The 27,404-nt window shown below is 51.8% G+C and overlaps 1 protein-coding gene across 4 annotated transcripts in view; it reads left to right on the forward strand.

Moving 5' to 3' along the window:
* LATS2 (large tumor suppressor kinase 2) overlaps positions 1–25,883 on the forward strand; it is a 78,620-nt gene extending 52,737 nt beyond the window's left edge. For 3 of the 4 annotated variants that reach the window (XM_086715257.1, XM_086715254.1, XM_086715255.1), the window contains 6 exons: positions 12,568–12,700; positions 13,786–15,221; positions 16,257–16,839; positions 18,106–18,288; positions 20,049–20,155; positions 23,568–25,883. In XM_086715257.1, coding sequence (XP_086571383.1) covers positions 12,571–12,700; positions 13,786–15,221; positions 16,257–16,839; positions 18,106–18,288; positions 20,049–20,155; positions 23,568–24,062 — 2,934 coding nt within the window. In that variant the 5' untranslated portion in view covers positions 12,568–12,570 and the 3' untranslated portion in view covers positions 24,063–25,883. Of the gene's footprint in view, positions 1–9,881; positions 10,038–12,567; positions 12,701–13,785; positions 15,222–16,256; positions 16,840–18,105; positions 18,289–20,048; positions 20,156–23,567 lie in introns of all 4 variants that reach the window. The other variant, XM_086715256.1, reaches the window with a different exon arrangement.
* Positions 25,884–27,404: the final 1,521 nt, after the last annotated feature.

Consider the following 27,404-nt stretch of genomic DNA (forward strand, 5'->3'; position numbering starts at 1 on the left):
CTCTCTGCCCTTCCCCCGTTCATGCTCTGTCTCTCTCTGTCCCAAAAATAAATAAACGTTGAAAAAAAAAAATTAAAAAAAAAAAAGAGTCGGACCCTCTATGGACCGAGCCACCCAGGCGCCCCATAACTTAGTTCCAGTTATGAAGTTTTGTGAGACGATTAGGCCGGCAGAATTGAAGGCGCTGAGGGGTGATGGGGACAGTTACTGGCATTGAGAATACTGGAACTGGAGCTGTGTGTTCTTGGGTCCTTTTGTAATTTTAAAGGAAGGCCCCTTTTTAGGTTTTGGGTATTTAAAGATTCTACATATATGTGAGGTCATGTAGTGTTTGTCATTATCTGGCTTATTTTTTTATGGCCGAGTAAGATTCTGTGTGTGTGTGTGTGTGTGTGTGTGTGTGTGTGTGTGTGTGTATGTAGATGTGCACACATTTTCTTTATCCATTCATCCATCAGTGGATACTTATGTTGTAAATAATGCTGCAACAAACATGGGGATGGAAATATCTTCTCGAACTAGTGTTTGTATTTCCTTTGGATAAATGCCCTGAAGTGGAATCCCAGGCCATATGGTAGTCCTATTTTTAATGTTTTGAGGAACCTCCATGCTGTTTTCCTCAGTGGCTGCACCAGTTTGCATTCCCACCAACAGTGCACAAGGGTTCCCTTTTCTCCACATTCTCGCCGAACAGATATGTATTTTGTTAACATAAAATTTGTAACGCTATTTGGCAATGCATGTCCTGGGATTTCACTGTCAGCAGCATAGAATCCAGAAAAATTATAACTGGTAGTCACAGCCAGATTTGAAACAAAATGAGTGGATTTTAAAACATTGTTGGAAAATGAAAATTGTTACAGAGCTTCTGAGCCCTTGAAGATGTGAATTAAAAGTTAACTCTCCGAGGGGCGCCTGGGTGGCTTGGACAGTTAAGCGTCCGACTTCGGCTCAGGTCATGATCTCACGGTCCGTGAGTTCAAGCCCCGCATCGGGCTCTGTGCTGACGGCTCAGAGCCTGGAGCCTGTTTCCGATTCGATTCGGTGTCTCCCTCTCTCTCTGCCCCTCCCCTGTTCATGCTCTGTTTCTCTCTGTCTCAAAAATAAATAAACGTTAAAAAAAATTTAAAAAAATAAAAAATAAAAGTTAACTCTCCGATCGATATGTATCCATTTCAAAGTTATACTGTAACTTTTTGTGAAAAATACATAAAAAGTAGGGAATTTTAGTTTTCACTGCCAGGTTTCATAACAAAAATATTTATACATTTTAGTAAATTATAGTGTATTTAATATCTTACGCTGTATCCTTCAAGGGTACTTTGTAAAAGTAGCAGATTACTGTCTTCTTTCTTAAATGAACCTTAGCTTCCTAGACCTTCCCATTTACTTGGTAATATTAAAAAAAAATAGTAACCACACGGAAGAGAGCTGTGGGTACACAGCATGAGACACCCCTGCCCTTGATGCTTGTGGGCCGACCATCCCCAACAACGTGCGACAGAGGCATTGAGGGCCTGGAACACACAAAAACAAAAACAGCTACTGACTCAAAAAGCAGAGGAAACAAGCTTCAGGTTCTGTGACAGAGGCATGTGCCAGCGAAGTAGGCCCATGTGCTGCCTTCAGGTAAGTGGGTCGTGCAGAGACAGACCAGGGGAGAAGTTCACAGGCAGCATTTGTCCGCAAGTGAAGAGAAGCCAGGCTTCCCACGTATTCCGTGGACTTAATTTCAAGAGCCAGGACTGGCTTGGAGCCCAGGAGGAGAAATCTGTTCTTCCAGAATCACGTTTAAGCTGTTTGTGCTTCAGCTTCGGTGACTCCGGCTCATCTGTCGGCCGGCTTGATGTCTGTCCATTGCTGGCACAGGCTGGTCCTTCATCACAGCACGTAAACTTTGGTGGCAGACAGTCCTTCATAGAATCGAACCGGCCACCCACTTATCCTCTTCAAGTGTGTATACAGTGGCATTAGAGACCCGGGATGGGTAGTGCTGTCTTCAGCAGAAATGTGCACATCTCGGGCAACAGTTTTCTTTTGCTCACTGATGACAGATTTCCATGCCTCACTCACTGGTCTCTCATCATTCTTGCTCTGATTTTTCTTCCTAAAGCTTCACGGGTTGAGGTAGAGATTGAATCTTTTCCTTTTTGGAGACCTTTTCCTCTCAAGGTAGAGTTCCCACCAAGAGTGTGAATCAAAACTCCAAATTACCGGGGTGCCTGGGTGGCTCAGTTGGTTAAGCGTCCGACTTGCGCTCAGATCATAATCTTATAGCTCGTGGGTCCGCGTCCCACATCGGGCTCTGTGCTCACAGCTCAGAGCCTGGAGCCTGCTTCTCGGGTCCTGTGTCTCCCTCTCTCTCTCTGCCCCTCCCCACTCACGTTCTGTCTCTCTTAAAAATAAATAAACATTTAAGAAATTATTTTTTTTTTAAATCTCTAAATTACCTTCCTTCATCCTTCTCCTTACCACTGAGCAAGGCTCCTCCAGGCCGCAGAACATACGTGGCAGGTGGCCTTTTGTCTTAACTTGCCTTTAGTATCTTACCTCCGTCCCTGTCAGACCATGGTGGAGGTTCAGAGTTAAGTCTGTGGGTGAACTGCACGCACGGCAAGCCCTTCCCACTGCACCTTCGTCCTGACGTCTGAGCCACAGGAAGAGAAAGCCACAGGAGAGCCTGCGGTCGGTGCGGCCCTGGCCAGCCTGAGCCCTGTGCAGCCGCGGGGGTCAGGAAGGCCGGCTTTGGGTCTCGCGGCTTCTGCCCAGCCCTCCGCCCTGTCTCTGCACATCACCTTGTCCTATCTACCGCACCGTTGGTTGATCTGTCGAAGTCCACCTGCACCCAGCCCCACCCTCCACCTGGCAGCCTTCAGCTCGTCGTTTGAACGTGTGCGGCTCCACTTGGGTCTTCTTTTGTGTTGGGAAAACGTGGACCTCTGCCTGCCTGTGACGTCAGGCCCTCTGGCTAATGGTGCCCAGAGCTGTGCCTACAGTTCTTGGGGCTCCCGGCTTCGTTGCTTCCACCGCACCGTTCCTGGGCCGTCGGCGAAAGACGTCTTGCTTCCCCAGGCACGAGGAACACTGGGGTCTGTGCTCTGGAAGGGGCTGGAGCCAGTTCTGCCTCATGAGGCCCTTGGGTGATCTCTCTTGGGCCTTGGCTCTTGCTCCTTGGATCAGGATGCTGCTGGATTGTTCCGTGGCGCTGCTGGGGCCAAAGGGCTTCCTGCCAGAGCTCAGGGGTGCCCGCAGGTCAGGGGCTGGGGCTGGGAAGCCCAGTGCAGCACTATTTCCTAAGCCCGGGCGGCGGGCCGTGTGCACACACAAGTTCATGCCTATGTCCACGTATGGTCGGGACCCAGGAAGCTCTCCCATAGCAGACACTGACACAGTCGCCCGGGGGCCCCTGGCTGACTCAGTCGGCAGAGCAGGCAGTTCTTGATCTCGGGGTCGTGGGTTTGAGCCCTTCCTGGGTTAGAGATTACTTAAAAAAAAAAAAAAAATTCATTGGCCCATTCTTTCCTGAAGCACTTTAATTCTCTTTAATGTTTATTTATCTATTGAGAGAGAGCACGAGCACAAGCGGCTGAGGCGAAGAGAGGGAGTGAGAACCCCAAGCGGAGTCCGAGCTGTCCGGGCAGAGCCCCGCGACTGTGGTGACCTGAGCCAGAATCAAGGGTCGGACACTCAACAGACTGAGCCACGCAGGCTCCCCTCCCGAACACACTTTGTGTGTTACATCTATTTTCCTCTTACTTCCATTACCAAAAAAAATTGTATATTTTTTCTCAAAAAGGGATTGGACCTAAATTCTCATAAGTCACACCCAGGAATTTAGTACCCTTGAGAGAACAGGAACATTTAAAGGTATAACAATAATTTTGTGGTCAAATAGTCACCCAAGCAAATATTTATTTGAGGGCCTACAAAGTTACAAGACTATGTAAAAAGGCAGTACTTACTGCTGAGTATGCAGCCCAGTTACGATAACCAAAGGCGAAACAAGTATTTTATTATTGGGGCCATTACAGAAAACTAGACCGACTAAGGTGATATACTAAAATAAAGATGTTTACAGAAGTTCTCAAACTTCACTAAGCATACCAGCAATCAGTATTGAGATCATCTCCTCTTCTGATGAAGTTTTGTTTCTTGGCATTTTGTTATGTCCCCGTTAATAGTAATAATCTTATATTTCTGCAAAGTTAAACTGTTTAAAAGTTTAGCAGACCAAACCACTCAGAGTTTAAGGTGAATAGGTGAACATACTTCCTCAGATTATACGCTGCAGAAGAAGTAGCCTCGGACCCAGTTTTTTACTGTCGTGTAACAAACCATCCCGAAAAGTAATAATGTGTTACTTATGATGACCGTCTGGCTTTGCTGGCCTCTGCTGGACAGTTCCTCTGCTCCGCGTGGCTTCTCCCGGGGTTCAGTGCAGCTCATTCCGCTGGGGGCTCAGCTCAGGCTGGAGCATCCGAAACGGCGCCACCCACACGCCAGGGCTGCGGCAGGACAGCTGGAGCCACTGAGGCTGGATGGGGCTCTCTCCAGCTCCACAGGGAGCCATAGAGTCCAGACGGAAGCAGCCCGGCCTCTTAAAGGCCAGGCGAGGCTCGGGACTGGCACGGTTATCTTATCGGTGGTGGTTCATTCACTGGATCAAATCCCAGGCCGGCCGCGACCGGAGGGGAGGGCGAGGGACTCGCCTTCCTCTGGGGGCTGCAGCCCGCGTGTCCAGACGTCAGGCGGTTGTCGGTGCTTATTTCTGGACACAGCCACCGTGTGTGCATGTGTGTTTAAAAACCAAAGGGAGGGGCGCCTGGGTGGCGCAGTCGGTTAAGCGTCCGACTTCAGCCAGGTCACGATCTCGCCGTCCGTGAGTTCGAGCCCCGCGTCAGGCTCTGGGCTGATGGCTCAGAGCCTGGAGCCTGTTTCCGATTCTGTGTCTCCCTCTCTCTCTGTCCCTCCCCCGTTCATGCTCTGTCTCTCTCTGTCCCAAAAATAAATAAACGTTGAAAAAAAAAAAAAAAAAAAAAAAAAAAAAAAAAAAAAAACCAAAGGGAGTTTTGCTATGTGACGTTTCCAGGGAGTGTGTTACACCTCTGTCCACCTATCTCCAAAGTGGCAAAACTAAACATCTTTAGCATTTTAGCAAATATCCCTCAAAACCGAGGGATTCCCTTGTGAAATCTTGCTCTTTCACTGGACTCAACTGGGATCTGAAGAATTTGGTCATCTGCCCACAGTGATGTAGCTACACACTACAGGCAGGTTTACTTTAATGGAACATGGCATAGGCGTAAATAAATACTCTTATTGTGATCTGTCTTTAACAAAAACGTTTCAACATAAAACAAAATTAAGTCAAAACTTTTTTTTCTCATTTTTTTTTTTTAATGTTCATTTTTAAGACAGAGAGAGCATGAGCAGGGGAGGGGCAGAGAGAGAGGGAGACACAGAATCCGAAGCAGGCTCCAGGCTCCGAGCTGTCAGCACAAAGCCCGATGTGGGGCTCGAACCCTCCAACCAGGAGATCATGACCTGAGCCGAAGTCGGACGCTTAACCGGCTGAACCGCCCAGGCGCCCCTAACAAGCATTCACCTCAAAGGAGAATTATAGTTTCTATTCACTGGCCCATTTATCTTTATAATCACTTGTTTTATCTTGGTTATCAAATGCTACTTATCAAATGCTAGGGTATTCGTGCTTCTTTCATCGTTGGCTGGGTTGTAGCTTTTTCATGTTTGTTTAATTTTAGGCTGAATTTATTCTTCGTTCCCTACCTCCGAGTTTCTTTTCCCTCTAACGTGCTGAGCAGTTACCCTCCCCAGAGGCACTTGCTGTGTAAACAAGGTGTAGGTGCCGTGGCTTCGTCCAGCAGACCTTTAAGAGGCCACCACCAGGGCCTGATGTTTCTGTGAGTCACACAGATGTGCGGTGGTAATCGATTTTCTTTTCTTGTACACACATCACCTTCCTAATCTAAAGGTTGCTTCCGTTCGTTCCGCGCCTGACTTTCCAGCCGTCGTTGGAGCGCACGCACACAGAAGCTCTCCTAAGCCTGCAGAGAGCGTGCTTCCTTCTCTGGGAAGTACATACCGTGCAAAGAATGGCGGGAGGTGGGAGGCCGGTCCGCGGGGCTGGCTGGTGATTCACATCCATCCCGCCCCAGGCCTGTGTTTCTGATTAAGGCTTGACAGACTGGCGGCCGGATGCGCCGAAACACTGTGTTCCGCTTTGTTTCCAGAAGAACTCTTGGAAGCATCTGGTTCGGGGAATGAGAGGCAACAGCAGACCCTGCTGCAGTGTGTGGGCCTCCTGGGCTGCCTCCTGGCGCTCCCAGGAGCGGCTGTCGCTTCCCTGCTCACCCAGGCACCTTCCCTCCCCTGCGGGCACGCTTCTTCCAAGGCTACCTACCCTGCTAGCATTTCTGGATCTTCCTCCCTCTGTTCTCTCAGGAAATCGAGTCTGCTGGATCCCATTCCTTTTTAAGGTGGAGAAGAGGAGTACCGCCCAGTTTCAAAGCTGGCTGTGCTGTCTTCTTCCTTGGCAAGCTGAGCAAGTGCCCGTTGGACTTGGGGAGAGAGCGGGTGTTGGAGTCCCAGGACAGCAGTGCTCGGGTGGCCAGAGATGGGGCCTCCAGTGAGCGACGGCCAGACCCTCTCTCCCTCCGTTTTAACTTTGAACTTAAATTGATAGTGGGTATGGGAAGGACTGAGACACAGGCCCACATAGACCCAGCAAGGCCCGAGTTCTACATTTCTAGTTTTTCAGCCAAAATTGATAGCTGGAATGTTAAAATGTTGGGGATATGGCTTTGCTAATGTTTGAAAAATGTTTCCTTACCAGGAAGGAGGTAGGGGAAAGATCTCCATAGGAAATTCCTTCCTTCATACATAATAACTTTTCACTGAATTTCAATTACTCTCAGTCTTGTGTCGATGCCCATAAAATAATCGAGCTATATAGAGTGTGTGAACCCAACTTTCGTCTTCCTGCGAGTTATGAGTCAGAAATTGCAGGAGCATGACTAGGTTTGCAACAGCTCTTCTCCAGAGGACCTGTGAGTGTGAGTGGTGGAGAAAATGCACCCATTTGAGGGTGACCAGGTCAGGAGAGCAAAGGCAGGTGGGGCACATACCTGGCCAGACCACAGCCCCTTCCCCGGACCGAGAGACCATGCGGCTGGGGCCGAGGGACAGCAAAGCTGGTTGCCAGGGAGCCAGTCCCTGGGCAAGGCTGCTGGGGAGGAGGCTCAGAGGGAGGGGCAGGATCTGGACCAGGTGGCGGGGATGTCAGGTGGTAATGCACCTGCAGTGGAGGCCTTGGCCGATCCCAGCGGACGCTGTGGGACGGTCCCAGCGTGGAGCCGCCCCAGATCCTGCTGGGGCAGTGGGAGAGCGGTGTGGCCACGTGCCCCCAACCTCACCCACTTGGCCACTTGTTAAACTGCCTCACCACAGCCCGTTGCACAGCAGACAAGATGTGGGAGATTCCCGCTTTCCAGAATTTGTTGTGGCTAGAAGCCATTTTCAGTTCTCAGCAGTTTGTTGATAAAATGTAAGAGGAGAAACCTCTTGGGAGAGATGCCTAAGGTGGAATTCTCTCGCCTTCAGAGCACCGAGCGTCCTCCACCCTGGTGTGGGTAAAGCAGACAAACAGAGCTTCTAGACTGGGTGTGGGACGCGGTGGCTGGGGGGAGGCCTGGAAGGGGCAGGTCGAGTCCGCACAGGTTGGGTCTGCAGCAGGTGGCAGGGAGCAGTCGCCGTGAAGCTCGTGGGGACCCTGGAGGCATCTTGTGTCGCAGCTAGCGCACCTCGTACGACGGCTCCCATCCCAGCACGCGCGGCCGTCTCGAAGAGAAAACTTCGTCCCTGCTGGCGAAGCGTGCCTTTCGTGTGAGACGTTCAGCCCTAACTGAAGCCTTCTGGAGTGTTTTCGGAGAATTCAGTTGTACGTAAGATCTTCTTGGTGCACGGTGATGGGTGACATAAAGGCATCAAAGTCTTGTCGACGGACGTACCGCTCCGTCTGCGAGTGTTAATAATCAGTGAGTGGTAAGCGGTTCAGAGACACACAGTGGGACAGCTTTAAGATTTTGTGACCTTCTGTAGCAGAGGCTCCTGAAGAAGGGCCCAGGTATGCAAATTGGGTCATAGAGTAAAACTAGGGAGACAGGTTGATTATGACATTCCCAGCCTGCGTTTGGGGGTAGCCCTCGTTGGCGTGGGCGCTTTACCTGTCTTCCCACACAGTGGGAGGCAGCCCGCCCAGGGAACCCACGGCCTCTCCTGTCTGTCTCCCAGCTGGCGGCTCCTTCCTCCTCGACTGATGTCAGGTCACAGTCCCACTCGGCCGTTCCATCACTTAGCCGTGTCTTCCTAGTGTCAGACACAGGACCGGATGCCTGACTGTCCTTCCCTTTAAACTGGGGCCACGTGCTCGCTTCAGGGCAGGGCCGCCCAACCTCGGTCTCATCTCTGCACCCACAGAACGTAGTTACTTTTGAGGGGCAGCCCGAGGTGAAGTGGAAGAGATCGGAAGTGTCCGTCGAGACTTGGTGAAAAGAACGCGTTCCCTTCCTCTTTAGAATTATGGGAAGAAGAACAAAGCGTAAAGCCTTGCGCTTTATGCCTTTATATCTGTCCCGGGGCGGATCGGTAATAGGAGCACGAGGGATGGAGGAGCACGTGGGGTGGGGCGCAGGGGTGGCGTGGGGACAGGAAAGAGGAAGACACAGTTCAGAGGCCCCTGGGACATGCGTGTGTGCTGCGGGAGGAAGGGTCAAGGAGGGCCCGTGTGCGCCAGCCCGTGCAGGATGCTTGGAGGTGCAGGCACCTGGCGCGCAATATGCTGATGTTTGAGCGCGTACCGTCCCGGAGAAGTGCCCAAGCGCTGGGGCAGGATTTGGGCATTCTTGGGGGCACTTTGGTCTGCTGTTGGTGGAATGCAAACTGGTGCAGCCACCCTGGAAGACAGTGTGGAGGCTCCTCAGAAAGTTAAAGAGAGAACTGCCCTATGACCCAGCAATTGCATGACTTGGTATATATCCAAAGGATACAAAAATCTAGACTTGAAGAGGGTGCATGCACCCCAAGGTTTATAGCAGCACTTCCAACAATAGCCAAATTAGGGAAAGAGCCCAAGTGCCCATGAACTGATGAATGGATAAAGCAAATGTGGTTTATATATACACGGGAGTACTACTGAGCCATCAAAAAAATAAAATCTTGCCATTTGCAGCGACGTATATGGAGCTAGCGTGTGTTATGCTAAGCGAAATAAGTCAGGCAGAGAAAGAAAAATACTGTATGATTTCACCCGTGTGGAATTTAAGAAATACAACAGATGAAAATAGAGGAAGAGAAGGAAAAACAAAAGCAGAGAGGGAAGCAAACCATAAGAGACTCTTAGCTCGAGAGAAAAAAACAGGGTTATGGGGGGGGTGTCTAGACGGCTGACGGGCATTAAGGAGGGCGCTTGTGGGGCAGAGCACTGGGTGTTGTGTGTAAGTGATGAGTCGCTGGATTCTACTCCTGAAACCAAAAAAGGAAACAGAAAAAGAAATGCTGTATGTAATGGCCCCTTGGCTCCATTATACCCGCTGACCTGTGCCAGGAGGGGCATCCGACCTGTAGGGCAGAGGCCCAGGCCTTCTCCCACCAGGCAGCCCGTCCCTCCCCTCTCCCTGCACCTCTCCCCACGCAGCCCCGGGGCCACTGCCCGTGGCGACGTTCCAAGCTGCCGGCCTGATGTCTGAGAACCGGAGTCCCCTGGAGCAGGCGAGAGGTCACCAGAGCGACCGCGCAGGCAGCAGGCGATGCCGGTGGCTGCGTTCAGTGCTCTCTGACTGGCGTCTGCGGGGGTCTGTTCGCAGTCCGCGGCTGACGGTGAGGCTGGAGGAGAGACAGCGCGCGTGTTCCCGGTGGGTTCGGAAATGACCCTGGATCTCCCGCAGCCGTGGGACCTAGCGATACGTGCACGCACGGTGGCGTCTCCGAGAGTTGATGTCGAGGCACCACTGACCTGCTAGGTGAGCACGGGGAGCAGACGTCGAGGACGGGACACAGCCGAGCTGGATTATTCGGTGGTTCTTGACAAGCAAGTTGTCTCATCGTGTCGCTTGGGCTTTACGAGCTGAAGCACTGCTGTGACCACAGTCGTCGTTTGTGGTCTCCCGTTGATCTTGCTCGGTTAAGTTCCTGGATTCAGAGCTCAGTAAACATGTAAACGTGGGAGTCGCGAGTGCCCGGGCAACGGGCAGAGGTGGAGAAGCTGTTCATTTGGACTCGGTCGACGGGCAGGCACCGAGGTGGTGCGCGTGTCTGGGGTCCCCCCGAAGGGCGCGGGAGCCGGCGCCCGCGCTTCAGACCCGGCAGGTGGCGCGGTCGGTGCTGACCGAAGGGCTGCGGTTGGGGTCGGCTCCCCCAGTTTTTAAATGGGTGCCAAGAGCTCCAGGGTCATCCTGAGAAGATGCGGCCCTATACCGTGTCTGTCTCCAAGTCGCCGAGAGCTCTCTGCAGCCATGACCTCATCGCATAACAGAGCTGTGGGGGGTGGGGGAGGGGGTGCAGCGTTGCCTCCCATCTGCAGGTGGGCATCGCTGTGCTCACCCCTGCACCTCTCTCTCCGCAGCCCCGCCGCACGTCAGGCACTCGCTCTGTCGGTCCGAGCTCTGCTTCTAAACCGGGAGCTCTGTCCTTCCTGCCGTGGCCCCGTCTGCCTCGCCATGTCTCTTTGGGCCCCTCGGCCCCGGACGCAGCCCCCTCACACGCACCCACACGTCCCACTGCCCGTCCTGCTCTCCGGCACGGCCTCGCTGGGCCCCCCGTCTCGGCCCCTCCCTCCCCCCGCTGTCTTGCCGAGTCTCTTGGCATCACCAAGAACGTAGGCACAGGTTACAGCCAACATGTTTTGTCCTGCCACGCGCTGGGGATATGGCCAGGAACGGGAAACTTGATTTTGCTGTTAGGCAAACACTCACGTCGTCCCGGCTGATGCGTTGAGCGGGTGGCTACAGCCACGAGTGACATGGAATCCAGGCCCCAGCGGGTTCTCCCGGTCCTAGAGGAGGAGGCAGACATTCGGACAGACAGATGGGGCCGGTAAAGGTCACGGGTGTGTGATGCCTCGTTCCCGGGGCCGGCAGGAGCACAGATCCGAGTCAGCCTGGACAATGCTTGGCTCGGAGGGCAGGGAGACTGGTGCATTCTCGGTGTCGGGGACAAGTGCTGTTTCTTCAGAGTGGCCCTTGGCCAGCAGAGCCGCTCTCTGCCCAGAACAGCCCCAAGCTGCCTTCTCACTGTCCTGGGGTCTTCCTGCACCCTCAGCCCTTTTCTCTCCTGTCTGAGCCACGGGGTCCCCTTGGCCATGCTCTCCCGCCCCTGAGACCCCCTCTGTGTGTTCCGCCCTTGTCTCCAGGAGGCGTTCTCTCTCCTGTCCCGTCCATCCTGTTTGCCCACAGCCCTGCTGAGCCGACTCACAGGTGCGTGTTCCCTCCTGCCTCCCGTGCACTCTGGCCTGTCTTACGCCTCCAGTTCTGCCCCAAACCGATCTCGTGGCTCCGTGTCCCTGCCTTCCAAGAGGGCCAAAACCCGGGGACAGTCAGGCCCAGCCTGTGGCTCCCTCTCTGCTGTCTCTCATGTCCCTGCTTGCCCCTCAGCCTGTTCTCCACGCAACCCCCCACACACATCCCCGCCCCAGGCCTCTGCTGCTTTGACGGTTCCACCTGCCAAGAATACCTTTCCTCTGCTGTGCCTTCCATCTGCCCAATTTCGGGCCGACCTTGGGGAGCCAGGTGTATTGCCGTCTGTTCCACAAACAGTCAGTCCCTGGTGCCCTCGCTCTGAGCCGGAAGAATCCGTCTCCTCTGACCCTCTTTCCTATTCCCCGACCCTTGTCTGCTGTGTCTCCCATGGTGGGTCCAGCTTGTCTCCTGTTCATCTCGCAGGCAGTTTTCGGAGGCCGTGTCCTGTGCTGGGCACTGCTCCAAGGGCTCTTTCGGGGTCTGTCTCTCTTTCTCCCACTAGACCAGGAGCCCAGCCGCAAGTTCCCAACTACCAGAGCGAGCACTGGGCACTGCGAACAGTAGGCCTTCAGCCAGCTCTTCATAAATGACTCTAGCAACCCTCCCCTCCCTGGGGGCGGGTCAGTCCCTCTCCCAGTTAGCCTGCGGGTGGGCTGGAGCTGCAGCCAGGGTCCCTGACTTCAATTAGTTTTCACGTTAAACTGTTCTAGTCATAGGTTTACTCACAGAGCAGAACTTATCAGTCCAACCGGAAGTTTTCTAAGGAGAAGCAGAACTTAGATTCTTTCTGGTCCACCATCAGAACACCTGTTTGTTCGTCACATACTCTCTATAGCCTGTGGTTCAGTGTGTGTTAAGCGTTTGTCGTGGGCACCTGAGGGCATCTCATGCAGACATTTCACGGTGCAGGCCCCCAGCAGGCACAGAGAGGTGAACATTGCAGCATCGGAAGTCCCCGAGGGGCTTTGTGGGAAGATGTCATGCGTTTGTACCTCCCAGTGAAGCATCTGTGTGCTCCCCCCCCCCCCCCCCCCAGGAGATGGCCGGCAGGGCTCTGAAGCAGACTGGCAGCCGGAGCATCGAAGCTGCCCTGGAGTACATCAGCAAGATGGGCTACCTGGACCCCAGGAATGAGCAGATTGTGCGAGTCATTAAGCAGACCTCCCCAGGTGAGCTCAGACCCGCAGCCCTGGGGGAGGAAGATTTGCCCTCGAAAAGCACAAATCCGTTTGCAGGAAGGGAGGTTCAGTGTGGCCCTGGTCAGCAGATTATCTCTTGGCACGTTGCCCTGCTCTGCACTCAGGGCCTAGAAGGGGAGGCAGCAGGGGCAGATCCTAGGACTTCCCTGGGTGCTCCCTGTCCCCGTGTGAAGTAACCTGGGGTACTTCCTGCGGCCGGTGGCTGCGGACAGGTTTCGTGTTACAGAGATTGGAAAACTCAGTGGATATTAAAGTTAGGCAACGCACAGAGTGAGATCTAAAGTGGGCTTTTTACTTTCTCTTGGGCCTGTGAGGGAGTCTGTTTATTGAAAGGAAGGTTTATTTCACGGATTTTTAAAACCCGCCTTTTCTCACACCGGAGCCTCAGAGCAGGCTGGCAGGCGCCTCCCTGGGCTGGATGCCACAGGCAATGGCGCTGGGACAGCCCCCTTAGTGTCCCCCGGGAAGGGCCAGAGGCACCAGCACCAAATGCTCTACCTCACTGGCTGTCAGTGAATGTTCCTCTTAGAGGATGGACAGATGGGAGAATTTTTGGTAGCTGAGGTCCTGAGTGTGATAAGGGACTCACGACATTCAGCCAAAGGAGCTTTCCCACTTCGTCTGTCGAGTGAGAAGTTGTGTCTTCGTTGGTAAACTTTTGTTTTCTCGTTGATGGGAGGCTCGTATTAAACTGCTGCCTGCTGGCAGTCCATTTCCAGATTCTTGGAGTCCCAGGGTCTGTGTTGCCGCAGAGCCCCAAAGGGAAACTGCAGACCCACATCTGTAACGATTCCCTCCTACGTGTGCCTTTGACACATGTTCTTAGCCCAGGAAGACAGGTTGTGGGCTCTGCCGGGTCCCCCTGCGAGGGGCTCTGACCCACAAGGCAGCCCAGCCCGGGTTTGCCAGAGCAGAGTTCAGCCTGCGTCGGGCGGCCCCGAGCGGTGGAAGAGCCTGTGCAGCGGCGTCCGCCCCCAAGGACGCGGCCAGCGCCGGGAGCCAGCCCGCGAGAGCCGTTCCCCTCTAACGCCGTGTCCGCGTTCTCTCCGCTGCAGGGAAGGGTATCGCGCCGGCCCCCGGGCCGCGGAGGCCGAGCTTCGAAGGAACAGGCGACCCCTTCCCGCCCTACCATCAGATGAGCGGGGCAGCCTACGAGGGCAGCGGTCCGCTGGAGGAGGTGCCCCGGCAGTACATGGACTTTCTTTTCTCCGGAAGCGCTCGCAGCGTGCCCGGCGGCCATCAGCACCAGCCCAAAGGCTACGCGGCCAACCTGGAGTCCGCGGGGATGAGCTTCCCGGTGGCCGCGCCGGCGGGCCAAGCCCTCCCGCTGCAAGGCCCCCCCTACAGGCCACACCTGCTGGTGCCGGGGGAGCCGCTGGGCTACGGCCTGCAGCGCAGCCCCTCCTTCCAAAACAAGGAGGCGGGAGCGTACGCGAGCCCGGCCGCCAAGGGCCCCGCGGTGCAGGTGCAGGTGCAGCCGGGCGCGGGCCACGCGTTTCCGGCCGCGGGAGCGGCGGCCGGTCTGTACCTGCCCCACCCGCACCACAAGCAGGCCCACCAGGTGCACGTGATGGGCTCCCGGGGCCAGGTGTTCGCCAGCGACAGCCCCCCGCAGAGTCTGATGGCGCCCTCCAGGAACAGCCTCAACGTGGACCTGTACGACCTGAGCGGCGCCCCCGTCCAGCAGTGGCAGGCCTCCACCCTGTCCCGCCGCGACTCTCTGCAGAAGCCGGGCCTGGAGGCACCCCCCCGCCAGCACGTGGCCTTCCTGCCCGAAGGCCCGGTCCCCAGCAGGACCAACTCCTTCAACAGCCACCAGCCGCCCGTGGCCGTGCCCATGCGGGCGGGCGTGCCCGGCAAGACGGAGCCCTCCGTGCCCTCCCCCAACACCATCACGGCCGTGACGGCCGCCCACATCCTGCACCCGGTCAAGAGCGTGAGGGTGATGCGGCCCGAGCCCCAGACGGCCGTGGGGCCCTCGCACCCGGCCTGGGTGCCCGCGCCCGCGCCCGCGCCCGCGGCCGGGGTGGAGAGTCTGGACTCGAAGGACGAGCACTCCCTGCCGCTGGGGGGCGCCGGTGCGTACCCGCTGGACGTGGAGTACGGCGGCCCGGACCTGAGGTGCCCGCCCCCGCCGTACCCCAAGCACCTGCTGCTGCACAGCAAGTCCGAGCAGTACGACGTGGACGGCCTGTGCGCCGGCGTGGAGCAGAGCCTCCGGGGGGGCCCGGCCGCCGAGCCCGCCGACCGGAGCGACAAGAGCCACAAAGGCGCCAAAGGGGAGAGGCCGGGGAAGGATAAAAAGCAGATCCAGACCTCTCCTGTCCCCGTCCGGAAAGCCAGCAGGGACGAGGAGAAGAGGGAGTCGCGCATCAAGAGCTACTCACCGTATGCGTTCAAGTTCTTCATGGAGCAGCACGTGGAGAATGTCATAAAAACCTACCAGCAGAAGGTCAACCGGAGGCTGCAGCTGGAGCAGGAAATGGCGAAAGTAAGCTCTCCTCGTGTTCCCGCCGCCGGGCCCGGCTCTTCTCTAAATTGGCGGTGGCGCTCGCAGCGGAACCTCTGTTTTGCTTCTGCTTTGCCCCGGTTATTAGGAACGGTTCGCATCCCCGGGCGATGGTGTGGTTATGGGGCCAGCGACTTGGAGGGATGGCCGATGGTGCAGGCTCCCTCACGGGTACCCCCCGGCTCTGTAGGGGGGCCGTGAGCACTGCGCCTGCCGCAGCCGGTGGGCACGTGACCACGGCGATATTTTTATTTCATTTTCTTTCATTTCATTTTATTTTACTTATTTGTTTTACTTTTACTCATTTTATTTTTTGAGAGAGAGAGTGGGAGAGCGTGCGTACACGTGCAAGCAGGGGAGGGGCAGAGGGGGCGAGAGGGAATCCGAAGCAGGCCCCGTGCTCCGTGCGCAGCCTAAAGCGGGGCTCAATCCCACAACTTTGGGATTATGACCCGAGCCGAAATCAAAAGTCACACTCAACCGGCTGAGCCACCCAGGCGCCCCAGCAAATAGTATTTTAAATATACCTTAGTTGACACTAAACTGCTAGAGAAGGTAATTAATGAAATGATTTAAATTAAAATCTTACAGTAAATTTAAATCACACGAAGCCAGCGATTTCAAGTTCTAAAAATCAGATCTGTGCTCTCACTTTCTGCTGCCCCATTTTCGTTGACTTTTCGTTGTTCCCATTTTCCCTGAGCTGTTAAAATATTAGATTGCGCGGAGAGTCCCGGGAGTGTTGTGGTCTCCTTTTCCACCGGCGTTTGTTTATAGAGGTTTCCTGAGAGCCTAAAGTCACCGGTTTTGTCCTGCCTTTAGAGTCCAGATTTGTGTGTACATAAGTAGATGAAGAGCAAACCCAGTTGTTGTCTTGCTTGTAGCATACTGGGCCCATATGTGTTCTTGGTTCCGTAGGTCGAGTCAGGACCCTCGCGGTTCTCAGCTGCCTCCCGCCCTAGCTGTTTCCTCCCGTGGGCTCCTCTGACGTGACTTCCTTGTTCCCCTTCTCTACAGGCTGGACTCTGTGAAGCTGAACAGGCGCAGATGAGGAAGATCCTCTACCAGAAGGAATCTAACTACAACAGGCTGAAGAGGGCCAAAATGGATAAGTCCATGTTTGTGAAAATCAAAACCCTGGGGATCGGTGCCTTTGGAGAAGTGTGCCTTGCTTGTAAGGTGGACACGCACGCCCTCTACGCCATGAAGACCCTCAGGAAGAAGGACGTCCTGAACCGGAATCAGGTGGCCCACGTCAAGGCCGAGAGGGACATCCTGGCTGAGGCAGACAACGAGTGGGTGGTCAAGCTCTACTATTCCTTCCAAGACAAGGACAGCCTGTACTTTGTGATGGACTACATCCCGGGGGGGGACATGATGAGCCTGCTGATCCGGATGGAGGTCTTCCCCGAGCACCTGGCCCGGTTCTACATCGCAGAGTTGACCCTGGCCATTGAGAGCGTCCACAAGATGGGCTTCATCCACCGAGACATCAAGCCAGACAACATTCTGATAGATCTCGATGGTCACATCAAACTGACGGATTTTGGCCTCTGCACTGGGTTCAGGTGGACTCACAATTCCAAATACTACCAGAAAGGTATTGTCCCAGATACGCCGCACCCACCTTCTACATCTAGATAGGACCAAACTCAGGCCGCTGTTTCGCATCCCGGTGGCTCCTGGTCATTTTGAAATTATGTGTTTAATATAACTTAGCGTGACATCCTTTTCTCCCTAAAGCAGTAGCGTGGTACGTGTAAAAGAAGTTTTTTGAAGTTAACGGATTTAAGTTTTACTGTAGCATTTTTAGGACAGTAGTCTACGGGGTGTCATGGGAACGTGGTTAGGAACCATCACTCTGCCCTTATAAAATGAGCCTTAAAAGTGTCACCACCTCGCAAAGAGTCCTAATAGCGAACGTGAATGTATCTATAGGCGTCAGGTGATGACACTTCACCGTCCATGGTGAAGGTTGGGTGTAACTCCATCTGCTGTAGGTCTGCTGGCCATTATCTTATTTATGGCTCAGTTTCTGGAAATAGTGGTCTTAATGCGATGGCTCAGGCTTCTGTTACTTTTTTTTAACCTTATTTTTTTTTCTCAGTAACCTCTACACCCAACGTGGAGATCGAACTCACAATCCCAAGATCAAGAGTTGCACGCTGTATGGACCGAGCCCTTCTATTTTTTAACTCAAAACTAATCCTATACGTTTAATTCGTTCCCATTTTCTGGTATTTCAGTCACTTTTGTTTATCTTTTTTAAATCCTCTCATGCTTTTCCGTGGTTCTCTTGAAACACGTCCTGTCCAACAGGTAGTAGACTTCTGAGACTGGCCTGAGTGTTACGCATGATGTCCCCAAGTTACGTGAGCCTTTCTTCCACAGCATCACACTGCTACCCCGCGTAGCACCCAGCTCGTCATCGCTTCCTCTGTCATTTTTTTTTTTAAGTTTACGTATTTGTTTTTGAAAGAGAGAGGGAGAGAAAGAGAATCCCAAGCAGGCTTTGTGCTGTCGGCGCAGACCCCGACACAGGGCTCGAACCCACGAACCGTGAGATCACGACCTGAGCTGAAACCAAGAGTCAGATGCTTAGCCAGCTGAGCCACTCAGGCGCCCCTCGTGTGTTCTGTCGTAGTGTTTGTGTTTCCTCACGGCTCCTCACGGCTCGAGTCTCAGACCCAGGAATCACAGGCCACTCCTGCAGAGCAGTTGGGGAGGATTCTTTCTCTTAACATGCCGGGAGCTGAACTGAATTACTTTCCCCTTTGAAGTTGTGGATTTGCTGCGTTGTTGAATTGTGCAAATTCACCTGGGTTTTTATTCTCTTCTTTGACTGCCGCCGATTCCGGGGTGAAAGGGAGCCACATCAGACAGGACAGCATGGAGCCCAGTGACCTCTGGGATGACGTGTCTAACTGTCGATGTGGAGACCGGCTGAAGACGCTGGAGCAGAGAGCCCGGAAGCAGCACCAGAGGTGTCTGGCCCACTCCCTGGTCGGGACCCCAAATTACATCGCACCCGAAGTGCTGCTGCGAAAAGGTACGCGCTTCCGGCCACAGCCATGACCTCTAAGAGTCTCTAGCTCCAGCTTTCTGAGACTCCGAATAGTCTCGTTGTATGTTTATTCTCACGGAAGCCTGAGAGGGAAACGATTTCCTTAACAAGCAGGCCTCCAGTGCACCGCACGTCGGTTCTGTGGCTGCTCTTGCTTCCAGCGTGAAAGACGACGTCCGCCATTAGGCCTACCTCGCTAGCCCCTCCTTGGGCCGGGAAGGGATAGAGTGGGTGTAGGGTGTAGAGTGGGCGTGGGCTTTCCATCTAGACCCCAAGAGAAATCTCTTCGCACCTGGTTTTTAAGAACCGACCGTGAGGTCACCCGGACACTTCTCGGTCTGCCTGAGACACGCTCTCGCTCTGACTCTTCCTTGCCCAGGCTCCCAGCTGCTCCTGCCAAATTCCACTGGTGATCCGGTACGTCAAAACACAAATAGTGTTTCCCTCCACTTCTCTCTGCTAGTCCAGGATCGCTGGAGGGTGACGTTTGGGGACGGTGGTGCGCATAAAAGTACAAGTGTTCAGTAAGATCGGCCTCCGTGTGGTTGCCGTGTTCTACCAACGACGACGTTTGGTTGAGTACAAGAGGAACCTTTCTGTGATCAGTCGCGTGGCCCACGGCAACAGTGTGATCCGTCCAGAGATCGGTGACCTGTCTTTTCACACGTGTGGTTTCAGGTCTATGGAGTCTGTTCGGCCCCGAGTTTTCTCTGTCAGCCGTGGAAATCCAAGGCAAATCACTTAGCCCCTCACTCAGAGCCGCAGGCATCACAAGAACTACCTTGAGAGGTGGTTGTGATTATCAGCCTCGCCGCCCAGCAGCAGCCTCATTCTCTCCTTCCTGTGGCGGTGTCTCCCCCATCCCCTTCCCACTGTCTCCAGCACCCCAACACGTGCAGGAGTCCGGGAACTAGGGGGCCGACTTCCCCTTCTCCCCCATCCCCACCCCCCTGCCTCCAGTGCCAGGCTGGGGTGGAAGGCATGGGACGGAGGGAGAACAGAGCTGGCAAATGCTGCCGGCACGTCCCAAGGCCCAGTTCAGGTTAGCGGGGACGAGGTGACACCGAGACTGGAGCATAGCTGGGACTGGGATGCAGAGCTTTGAAGGAAAAGTGAGAGAAGATCGAAGAAAAATGAGCCTGTCCTCCTGCCTCGGTGAGGCTGGTCCTGTCCGAGCCGTAGGGTGCCCCGGCCTCAGCTGCCGCGTCTCGGGAGCTCCGTGACCAAGGGCCTGGCTCAGGTAGCGCCTCATGCCGGGTCTCAGGGGACAATTGTTTCCCTTGCCAAAGGGCACTCTCCCTCTTCCTCTTCTCGTCCCGCACCTCCTTCCAAAACTGACTTCGCCAGCGTCCCCGGGAAGCCCTCGCGACTGGCCGCAGCTGACCATTCACCAGCGTAGCCCTGTTTTTCAGTCAGTACTATTTTCATTTGTGTCTTTGTGTCCTTTAAGAACCTAAAATCCCGGTTGTAATGTTACTAACGATAATAATAATCTTTTAAGATGAAGAAGTCTTATTACAAAAGCATCCCGTGTGTATCACAGACGAATGAGAGAAAATAAGAGAAAATCTGTCAGGTCCCTGGCAGGTGTCCCATCCAGCCTTCTGATCTGAGCCACAAAACATGTATGCTGCGTGAACACGCTTTCCCCCTTCCCAGTAAATTAGTATTGGAGAATTTCCCAAAATTCTTCTCTAAGAGTCATCCACGCCCGTGTTGGAATTGAGTGAGCCCTTGTCTTTCAGGGTACACGCAGCTCTGTGACTGGTGGAGTGTCGGCGTGATTCTCTTCGAGATGCTGGTGGGACAGCCGCCCTTCTTGGCCCCGACTCCCACGGAGACCCAGCTGAAGGTAGGAACTAAGCAGCCCCGTGGAGGAGGCATGCACCTGCTTGCTGCAAACACGCGTGGCTTTCTGATGAAGCCCCGAATGTCTGGCCAACGTTGGACCTTTTATTCTGAGTAGCGTGGGAGTGTCAGTTGCATGCTGTCAAAGTGTTACTGTTATTAGCTCTATAAAATTTTCGTTTAATCAAGTGAAGCCGCACCGTTAGACCCGTGTACCTCCATTTTCTGTCGCCACCTGTGCCTACCGGGCGAAAGACACTGAAACCTTTAGGAACTGGATTTAAAGAAATCAGTTGTTTGTTTGGCTGTTTTATCAACAGTAATCTGTCCGCAGATTATCAACTATGCGGTCAGGCTTGCAGTACGTATTTCTAATATTAATTTGAAATAATTAAGTTCTCTGTCCATCATTTAATACTAAATAGTTTTAAATTTTTTTTTTTTTTTCGGGGTGCCTGGGTGGCTCAGTCGGTTAAGCGGCTGACTTTGGCTCAGGTCATGATCTCGCGGTCCGTGAGTTCGAGCCCTGCATTGGGCTCTGTGCTGACAGCTCAGAGCCTGGAGCCTGTTTCAGATTCTGTGTCTCCCTCTCTCTGACCCTCCCCCGTTCATGCTCCGTCTCTCTCCCTCTCAAAAATAAATAAACGTTAAAATTTTTTTTTTTTCAACGTTTATTTATTTTTGGGACAGAGAGAGACAGAGCATGAACGGGGGAGGGGCAGAGAGAGAGGGAGACACAGAATCGGAAGCAGACTCCAGGCTCTGAGCCATCAGCCCAGAGCCCGACGCGGGGCTCGAACTCACGGACCGCAAGATCGTGACCTGGCTGAAGTCGGACGCTTAACCGACTGCGCCACCCAGGCGCCCCAATACTAAATAGTTTTAGAATGATAGCTATTTAGGAGCACCTGGACGCCTGACTGAGCCACCCGACTTCGGCCTGGGTCATGATCTCACGGTTCATGAGTTCAAGCCCCACATTAGGCTCTGTGCTATCAGGGCGGAGCCTGCTTTGGATCCTGTGTCCCCCTTTCTCTCTCTGCCCCTTCCCTGCTCGCCTGCTCGTGCTCTCTCCAAAGTAAATAAACATTTAAAAGGAGTGATAGCCATTTGTTCTCTGATATAAATGATTTGATTACTTAAGAAGGATTGAATTGAGAATCTGATGGAATCTTTGGAACCTCTTTTTTTTTTTTTTTTTTTTTTGAGAAAAGAGCATGTGTGTGTGAGCAGGGGAGGGGGAGAGAGAGACAGAGAGACAGAGAGAAACAGAGAGACAGAGAGAGAGAGAGAGAGAGAGAGAATGAATCTTAAACAGACTCCACACCCAGCACACAGCCCAGTGCAGGGCTCCATCTTGAGACCTTGAGATCATGACCTGAGCCAAAATCAAGAGTCGGACACTTACCGACTGAGCCGCCCAGGCGCCCCTGGTACTTCTTTGAACTTACCCACCAGCGTGCGTGTTTACTAACAATTCTGTGAAGTATTCATGTGTCCCAGAGTCTGTGTTAGACCCTAAATTAATGATCCCTTATTTAGAAAAACCCTAAATGAAGGCTTAGTTTCCACTCTGGTAACAATAAAATTGGAACTTGACATTATCTGCATCCTAATTGAATTGCCAAACCAGCCACTAATTTACTAATTTGCCTGCATGATGATAACCCAATATTTTTATTGTGATAAAATTTACCACTTTAACCAGTTTTAATTTTACAGTCCAGTGGCATTAAGTGCACTCACAGTGTTGTGCAACTCTAACCGCTACCTATCTCCAGATACTTTGATCCTCCCAAACAGAAACTGTACCCAGGAAACAGCAGCTCCCCATTCCTGCCTCCTCCGGACCCCGTAACCCCTCTTCTGGTCTCTGGGAAGTTGCCTGTTCGAGGCACCTCATTTCACGACTGGCTTCTTTCCCTGAGCATCACGTCTTCAGAGTTCATCCACGTTGTAGCATGTGTCACAACTTCCTTCCTTGCTGAAGCTGAGGAATATTCCATTGTGTGTGTAAACCACATTTATTTACCCGTCATCTGGTGGTGCACACACTTGGGTTGTTTCTACCTTTTGGCTAACGCGAAGAACGTATTCAAGAATCTGCGTCCCTGCTCTCATTTTGCAGCTTTATACCCAGAAGTGCGATGGCCAGATCATAGGGTCATTCTGTGTTTAACGTTTTGAGGAACCACCACACTGTTCGGTACAGTGGCTGCCTGATTGTACACGTCCGTCACCAGTGCACAGGGTTCCAGTCTCTTCCGTCTTCATCGACTTACTTTAAGTTGTCATCCTGTGGGTGTGAGGTGGTATCTTATTGTGGCTCTGATTTATATTTCCCTGATGATTAGCAACTGAGCCTTTCTTCGTGTGCTTATTGGACATCTGTACATCTTCTTTGGAGAATGTCTATTTAAGTCTTTTGCCCTTTTTAAATCAGGTGGTTTTTGTTGTTGAATTGTAGGAGTTCTTTATATATTCTGGGCATTAATCCCTGATCAGAGAAACACTTTGCAAATATATTCTCCCATTCTGGGAGTTACCTTTCCACTCTGTTCATGGTGTCCTTTGGTGCATAAAAGTTTTAAATTTTGCTGAAGTCCGTTTTAGGTACTTTTTTGTTGCCTGTGCTTTTGGTGTCTTCCAAGAGATCATTGCCATATCTAATGTCATGAGTATTTTCCCATTTTCTTCTATGACTTTTACAGTTTTAGCTCTACTAGAACATCTACTCAAGTTCAGACCAGCCCTCCCACCCGTACACTCAGCTACCTCCATGCCTCACCCAGTGCTCCATCACCCCAGCCCGAAGCCCATTAGTTTGGCCTTGCTTTATCCCGATTCTGAGTATAAATGATAAAGAAGGCCCTTCAGTTTCCTCTTCATGGTAGCCACATTTCGTAACCAGTCTATTTGCTGAACATGTCAATGGCTAGTCTGTGCAGTTGACTGTGAACATGAGGCGAAGGCCATAGGACCAGCACCTTTATTCTCCTTCTCTGTAGGGTTGCCTTGTTTGTTTGTTTGTTTGTTTAACTGACACTCCAGCTGAACATGTCTCAGCCGGAAGTACTGAATGAGAACCGTGATGATTCTCCTAGAGGGTTAAACTCTTGGTTCTTATGGAAATCACAAAATTCTCGCGCTCATGTGTATTCCTGATCCAAGAAAATCAGTGTCTTTTGGTCTGTATTTGGCTTCATGCCCCTCTGCCTCAGCCTGTGAGCCCCCTCCTCGGCGGCACTGGCCTTTGACAGCTGCTCAGGGTGGCGCCAGTACTCCTATTCTAATCGTTCTCCCATCACAAAGGTCAAAGTATTTAAAAGCCACCTCGTCACGTAGTCTCACAATGGCCTCACGTTGGCTGTGAAAAGCGCACAGAGAGGAAAACTTTGGTTCTGTCGTCTCTGCAGGTGATAAACTGGGAGAACACGCTCCACATTCCAGCCCAGGTCAAGCTGAGCGCCGAAGCCCGGGACCTTATCACCAAACTGTGCTGTGCTGCTGACCAGCGCCTGGGGAGGAACGGGGCCGACGATCTGAAGGCCCACCCCTTCTTCGGGGCCATCGACTTCTCCAGTGACATCCGGAAGCAGCCGGCCCCCTATGTGCCCAAGATCAGCCACCCCATGGACACCTCCAACTTTGACCCCGTAGACGAAGAGAGCCCTTGGAACGACGCTAGTGAAGACAGCACTAAGGCCTGGGACACGCTCACCTCTCCCAACAACAAACACCCTGAGCACGCGTTTTATGAATTCACTTTCCGGAGGTTCTTTGACGACAACGGCTACCCCTTTAGGTGCCCAAAGCCTTCGGGAGCAGACGCTTCACAGGCCGAGGACTCTGACGTGGAAAATTCTGATATGGGGGATCAGACCGAAGGGTGCCAGCCAGTGTATGTGTAGACTCAGCTTCGCCGACGCTCTGCCTCCGCGGGGGCCCGGGGTGCCCGCGGCCGGTCTCCCCGCAGGCCCGGTGGACAGCTGAGCTCAGCCGTGTTCAAGGTGGGTTGAGTCTGGCAGTGGAAGTTCTGGTCTTCGCCAAAACCCCCAAAAGAAACAAGAAAGCTTTTTACACGAGGACTCAAGCCTAACAGGTTCCGAATGATGGGGGTGGGGGGCGGGTGTCGACATTGCTTTGAATTGGCTTTCGAGGACCTTCACTGCATTAAAACAATATTTTTAAAACTTAGTACAGTTTAGAAAGAGCACTTATTTTGTTTATAGCCATTTTCCTACTAAATTATAGGGATTAACTTTGACAAATCATGCTGCTGTTATTTTCTACATTTGTATTTTATCCATAGCACTTATTCACATTTAGGAAGAGACATAAAAACTGAAGAACATGTGATAAGAAATCTCTGTGCAATAATGTGTAAAAAAAAAAAAAAAAGATAACACTGTTCTGATATTACTGATGCCATTTTATTCACACAGTGGTTTTTGTTTTGTATTTTTTCCCACATTTCAAAATTGTGATATAATGTTAAAAGCTGCTTTTTTTTTTTTTGCTTTTTGCATATTATAGTATAATAGAAAGTGTGAGCAAGGTGATCATGTGGGTGTGATTTCAGATGTCTGGTATGTAGAGAGTACTGCATGAGCAGGGTTTTTCTATTATAAAATTACCATATCTTGCCATTCACAGCAGGTTCTGTGAATATGTTTTTACTGAGTATCTTTAAATGAGATGTTCTAGACAGTGTGCTGATAACGTATCGTGTGGGTGACTTCTTCGCTGTGATTGTAACCCTTACTGTTTTGTTAAAGAAATGCAGATGTGTAACTGAGAAGCGATCTTTGTGTGTGTGTCTTGGGGGGCAAACTTCAACACTTGTCATATACTAAACTCGTACACGTCAAAAGGGATTAATTTAGACATGCCAAAAATTTTAAGTTCATCCTGGGACTGTGTCCGTTTCGCTCGTCCAGACACTCTCACCGGCATCGCGGACACGTGGAACCCAGTGGCGGCGACCTACTGCCACTGAGAGGTTTCGTGACGTCGTTCCTCCTGTGGTCTTGGACAGCCGAGGTATGGCTACCAGGATGGAATTTAGTTCTTCCACATTTGTGTGTGTGTGTGTGTATGTGTGTGCGTGTGCTTTGAAGTATCAAACTTAACTGGGTTTTAACAGTACATTTTTCTAATCTTTGTAAAACAGCAAGGATTATTCAAAGTGACATTGGAATAAAAAAAAAAATGAAGCCATACATATTTTCTTAGAAGTGTAGATGTATATATAACTACATAGATAAACACACCAAATATTCCTTTTTTCAAATTAGTATGATTCCTATTTAAAGTGATTTATATCTGAGTTAAAAGTTCAATTCTTTTTTGCTTTTTAAAAACCTGACGCATCGTATTTTTCATTATATTATTCCACATATTTTTCCTCGAAGTTTTTAGCATAACGTATCCATTATTTAGTGTATATCTAGGCAACAACACTTACAAGTTTATCAGTGTCTAAACTAAACAAACAAACAAAACTGTACTGGTTTACATTGTATGAATGGCAAATCCTGAAGTCTGCTGTGCTTGTACTGTGACTCAGTATTTTCGCTATTTTGTAGTAAAGCCCGTTATTTACCGCGCTGACATACTTTCATGTGGTAGGTTCTTTCTCAGGAACTCAATTTAACTATTATTTATTGATATATCATTGCCTTTGAAAAGCTTCTACTGGCACAATTTATTATTAAAAGTTTGAATCCAAATCCCTTGGTGTCACGTCGTGCTGAATGTGTAACTTCCCGCTTTAATCTGTGACTTGCTTCCCAGTGACCCATGTGCGGCTAGGGTTGCCAGCTGCTGGAGGCACTGTCACGAGAGGGGAGGGACAGGCGCCGCCCAGACCGGGGGGATTGGGGGGGGGGGGGGGCTGGCTCAGGAAGGAAGGGTCTGAGGTGTGGCAAAAATGGGCTTTCAGTTTATACACAAGAAGTCGAAGCCCAGCGGATCGAGTGAGATATTGAATGTGTCTGGCGGGTGATGAAATCAATCATGATACGAGCCGATCCCCCTGCATGAAGTGCTCAAATGGAGAGGGAACGGTGTAGTGCCCTGACCTTAGGTTTAAAATGGTTGGTGGAGGGGCGTCCGGGGGGCTCAGTCGGTTGAGCCTCCGACTTCGGCTCAGGTCATGATCTCGCGGTCTGTGGGTTCGAGCCCAGTGTCGGGCTCTGGGCTGACAGCTCGGGGCCTGGGGCCTGCTTCCGATTCTGTGTCTCCTCCTCCCTCTGCCCCTCCCCTGCTCATGCTCTGTCTCCCTCTGTCTCTCAATAATAAATAAACGATAAAAAATAATAATAAACATTTAAAAAATTAAAATAAAATGGTTGGTGGAATTTCAGAAAAGATAATAGTTTCTTTTCTTTGGGTTAATCTTTTGAGTAGGTACAATCACATGATTTAAAAATCAAAACATGTAGGAGCACCGGGGTGGCTCAGTTGGTGGAGCGTCTGACTTCAGCTCAGGTCATGATCTCATGGTTTGTGAGTTCGAGCCCTGCGTTGGGCTCTGTGTTGTTGGCACAGAGCCTGTTTTGGATCCTCTGTCCCCCTGTCTCGCCCCTCCCCCACTCGCACACGCGCTCTCTCTCTCTCGAAAATCAATAAACGTTAAAAAAAGAAAAAAAAAATCCAAACGTGTAAAAAGGATATACAATGAAATGTCTCTTACTCCTTGTCTCAGCCATTGAGTCCACCTCTCAGTTTATCGTGTCCTTAGAGAAAGGACACCTCTCATGCACACACAGCACAAGGAAACACATATGCACGTATATTTTGCCCCACCAGCACAAATGCGAGAACGTTACGTGTACTTTTCTGCATCTGTTTCCTTCACTTGGCAATCCGAGCCCGCACTTACAGAAACTTGTCATGCTTTATTATACCGCATGGTACTTCTCATCACAAGTGTACTGTGAGTAATAAAGTCCTGTGTGTCTGATCCTGGAGTCCCTTGTCTGATTTCAGGATTCATGAAGGAGTAATAGACTGACTTCTTAGCTCATAAGTAGGGTAAAAGCAAATCTTTCACCTGCCAACAGGTATTATGCCAGTATATACTCCCAATAAAAGTACACGAGTATTTACTTACTGCCTTGCCAAATGCACTGTGTATTACCAACCTTTTTGATCTTTGTCCATTGACTAGATTAAAGTGTGTGTGTGTGTGTGTGTGTGTGTGCCTTTGATATACTTTTGCTTGATGTTCCTCTTATTTTGAAAGAGGT

Source organism: Puma concolor, chromosome A1, assembly GCF_028749965.1.
Source record: "Puma concolor isolate L17-30 chromosome A1, mPumCon1.1.hap2, whole genome shotgun sequence".
In the NCBI taxonomy this organism is placed as follows: domain Eukaryota; kingdom Metazoa; phylum Chordata; class Mammalia; order Carnivora; family Felidae; genus Puma; species Puma concolor.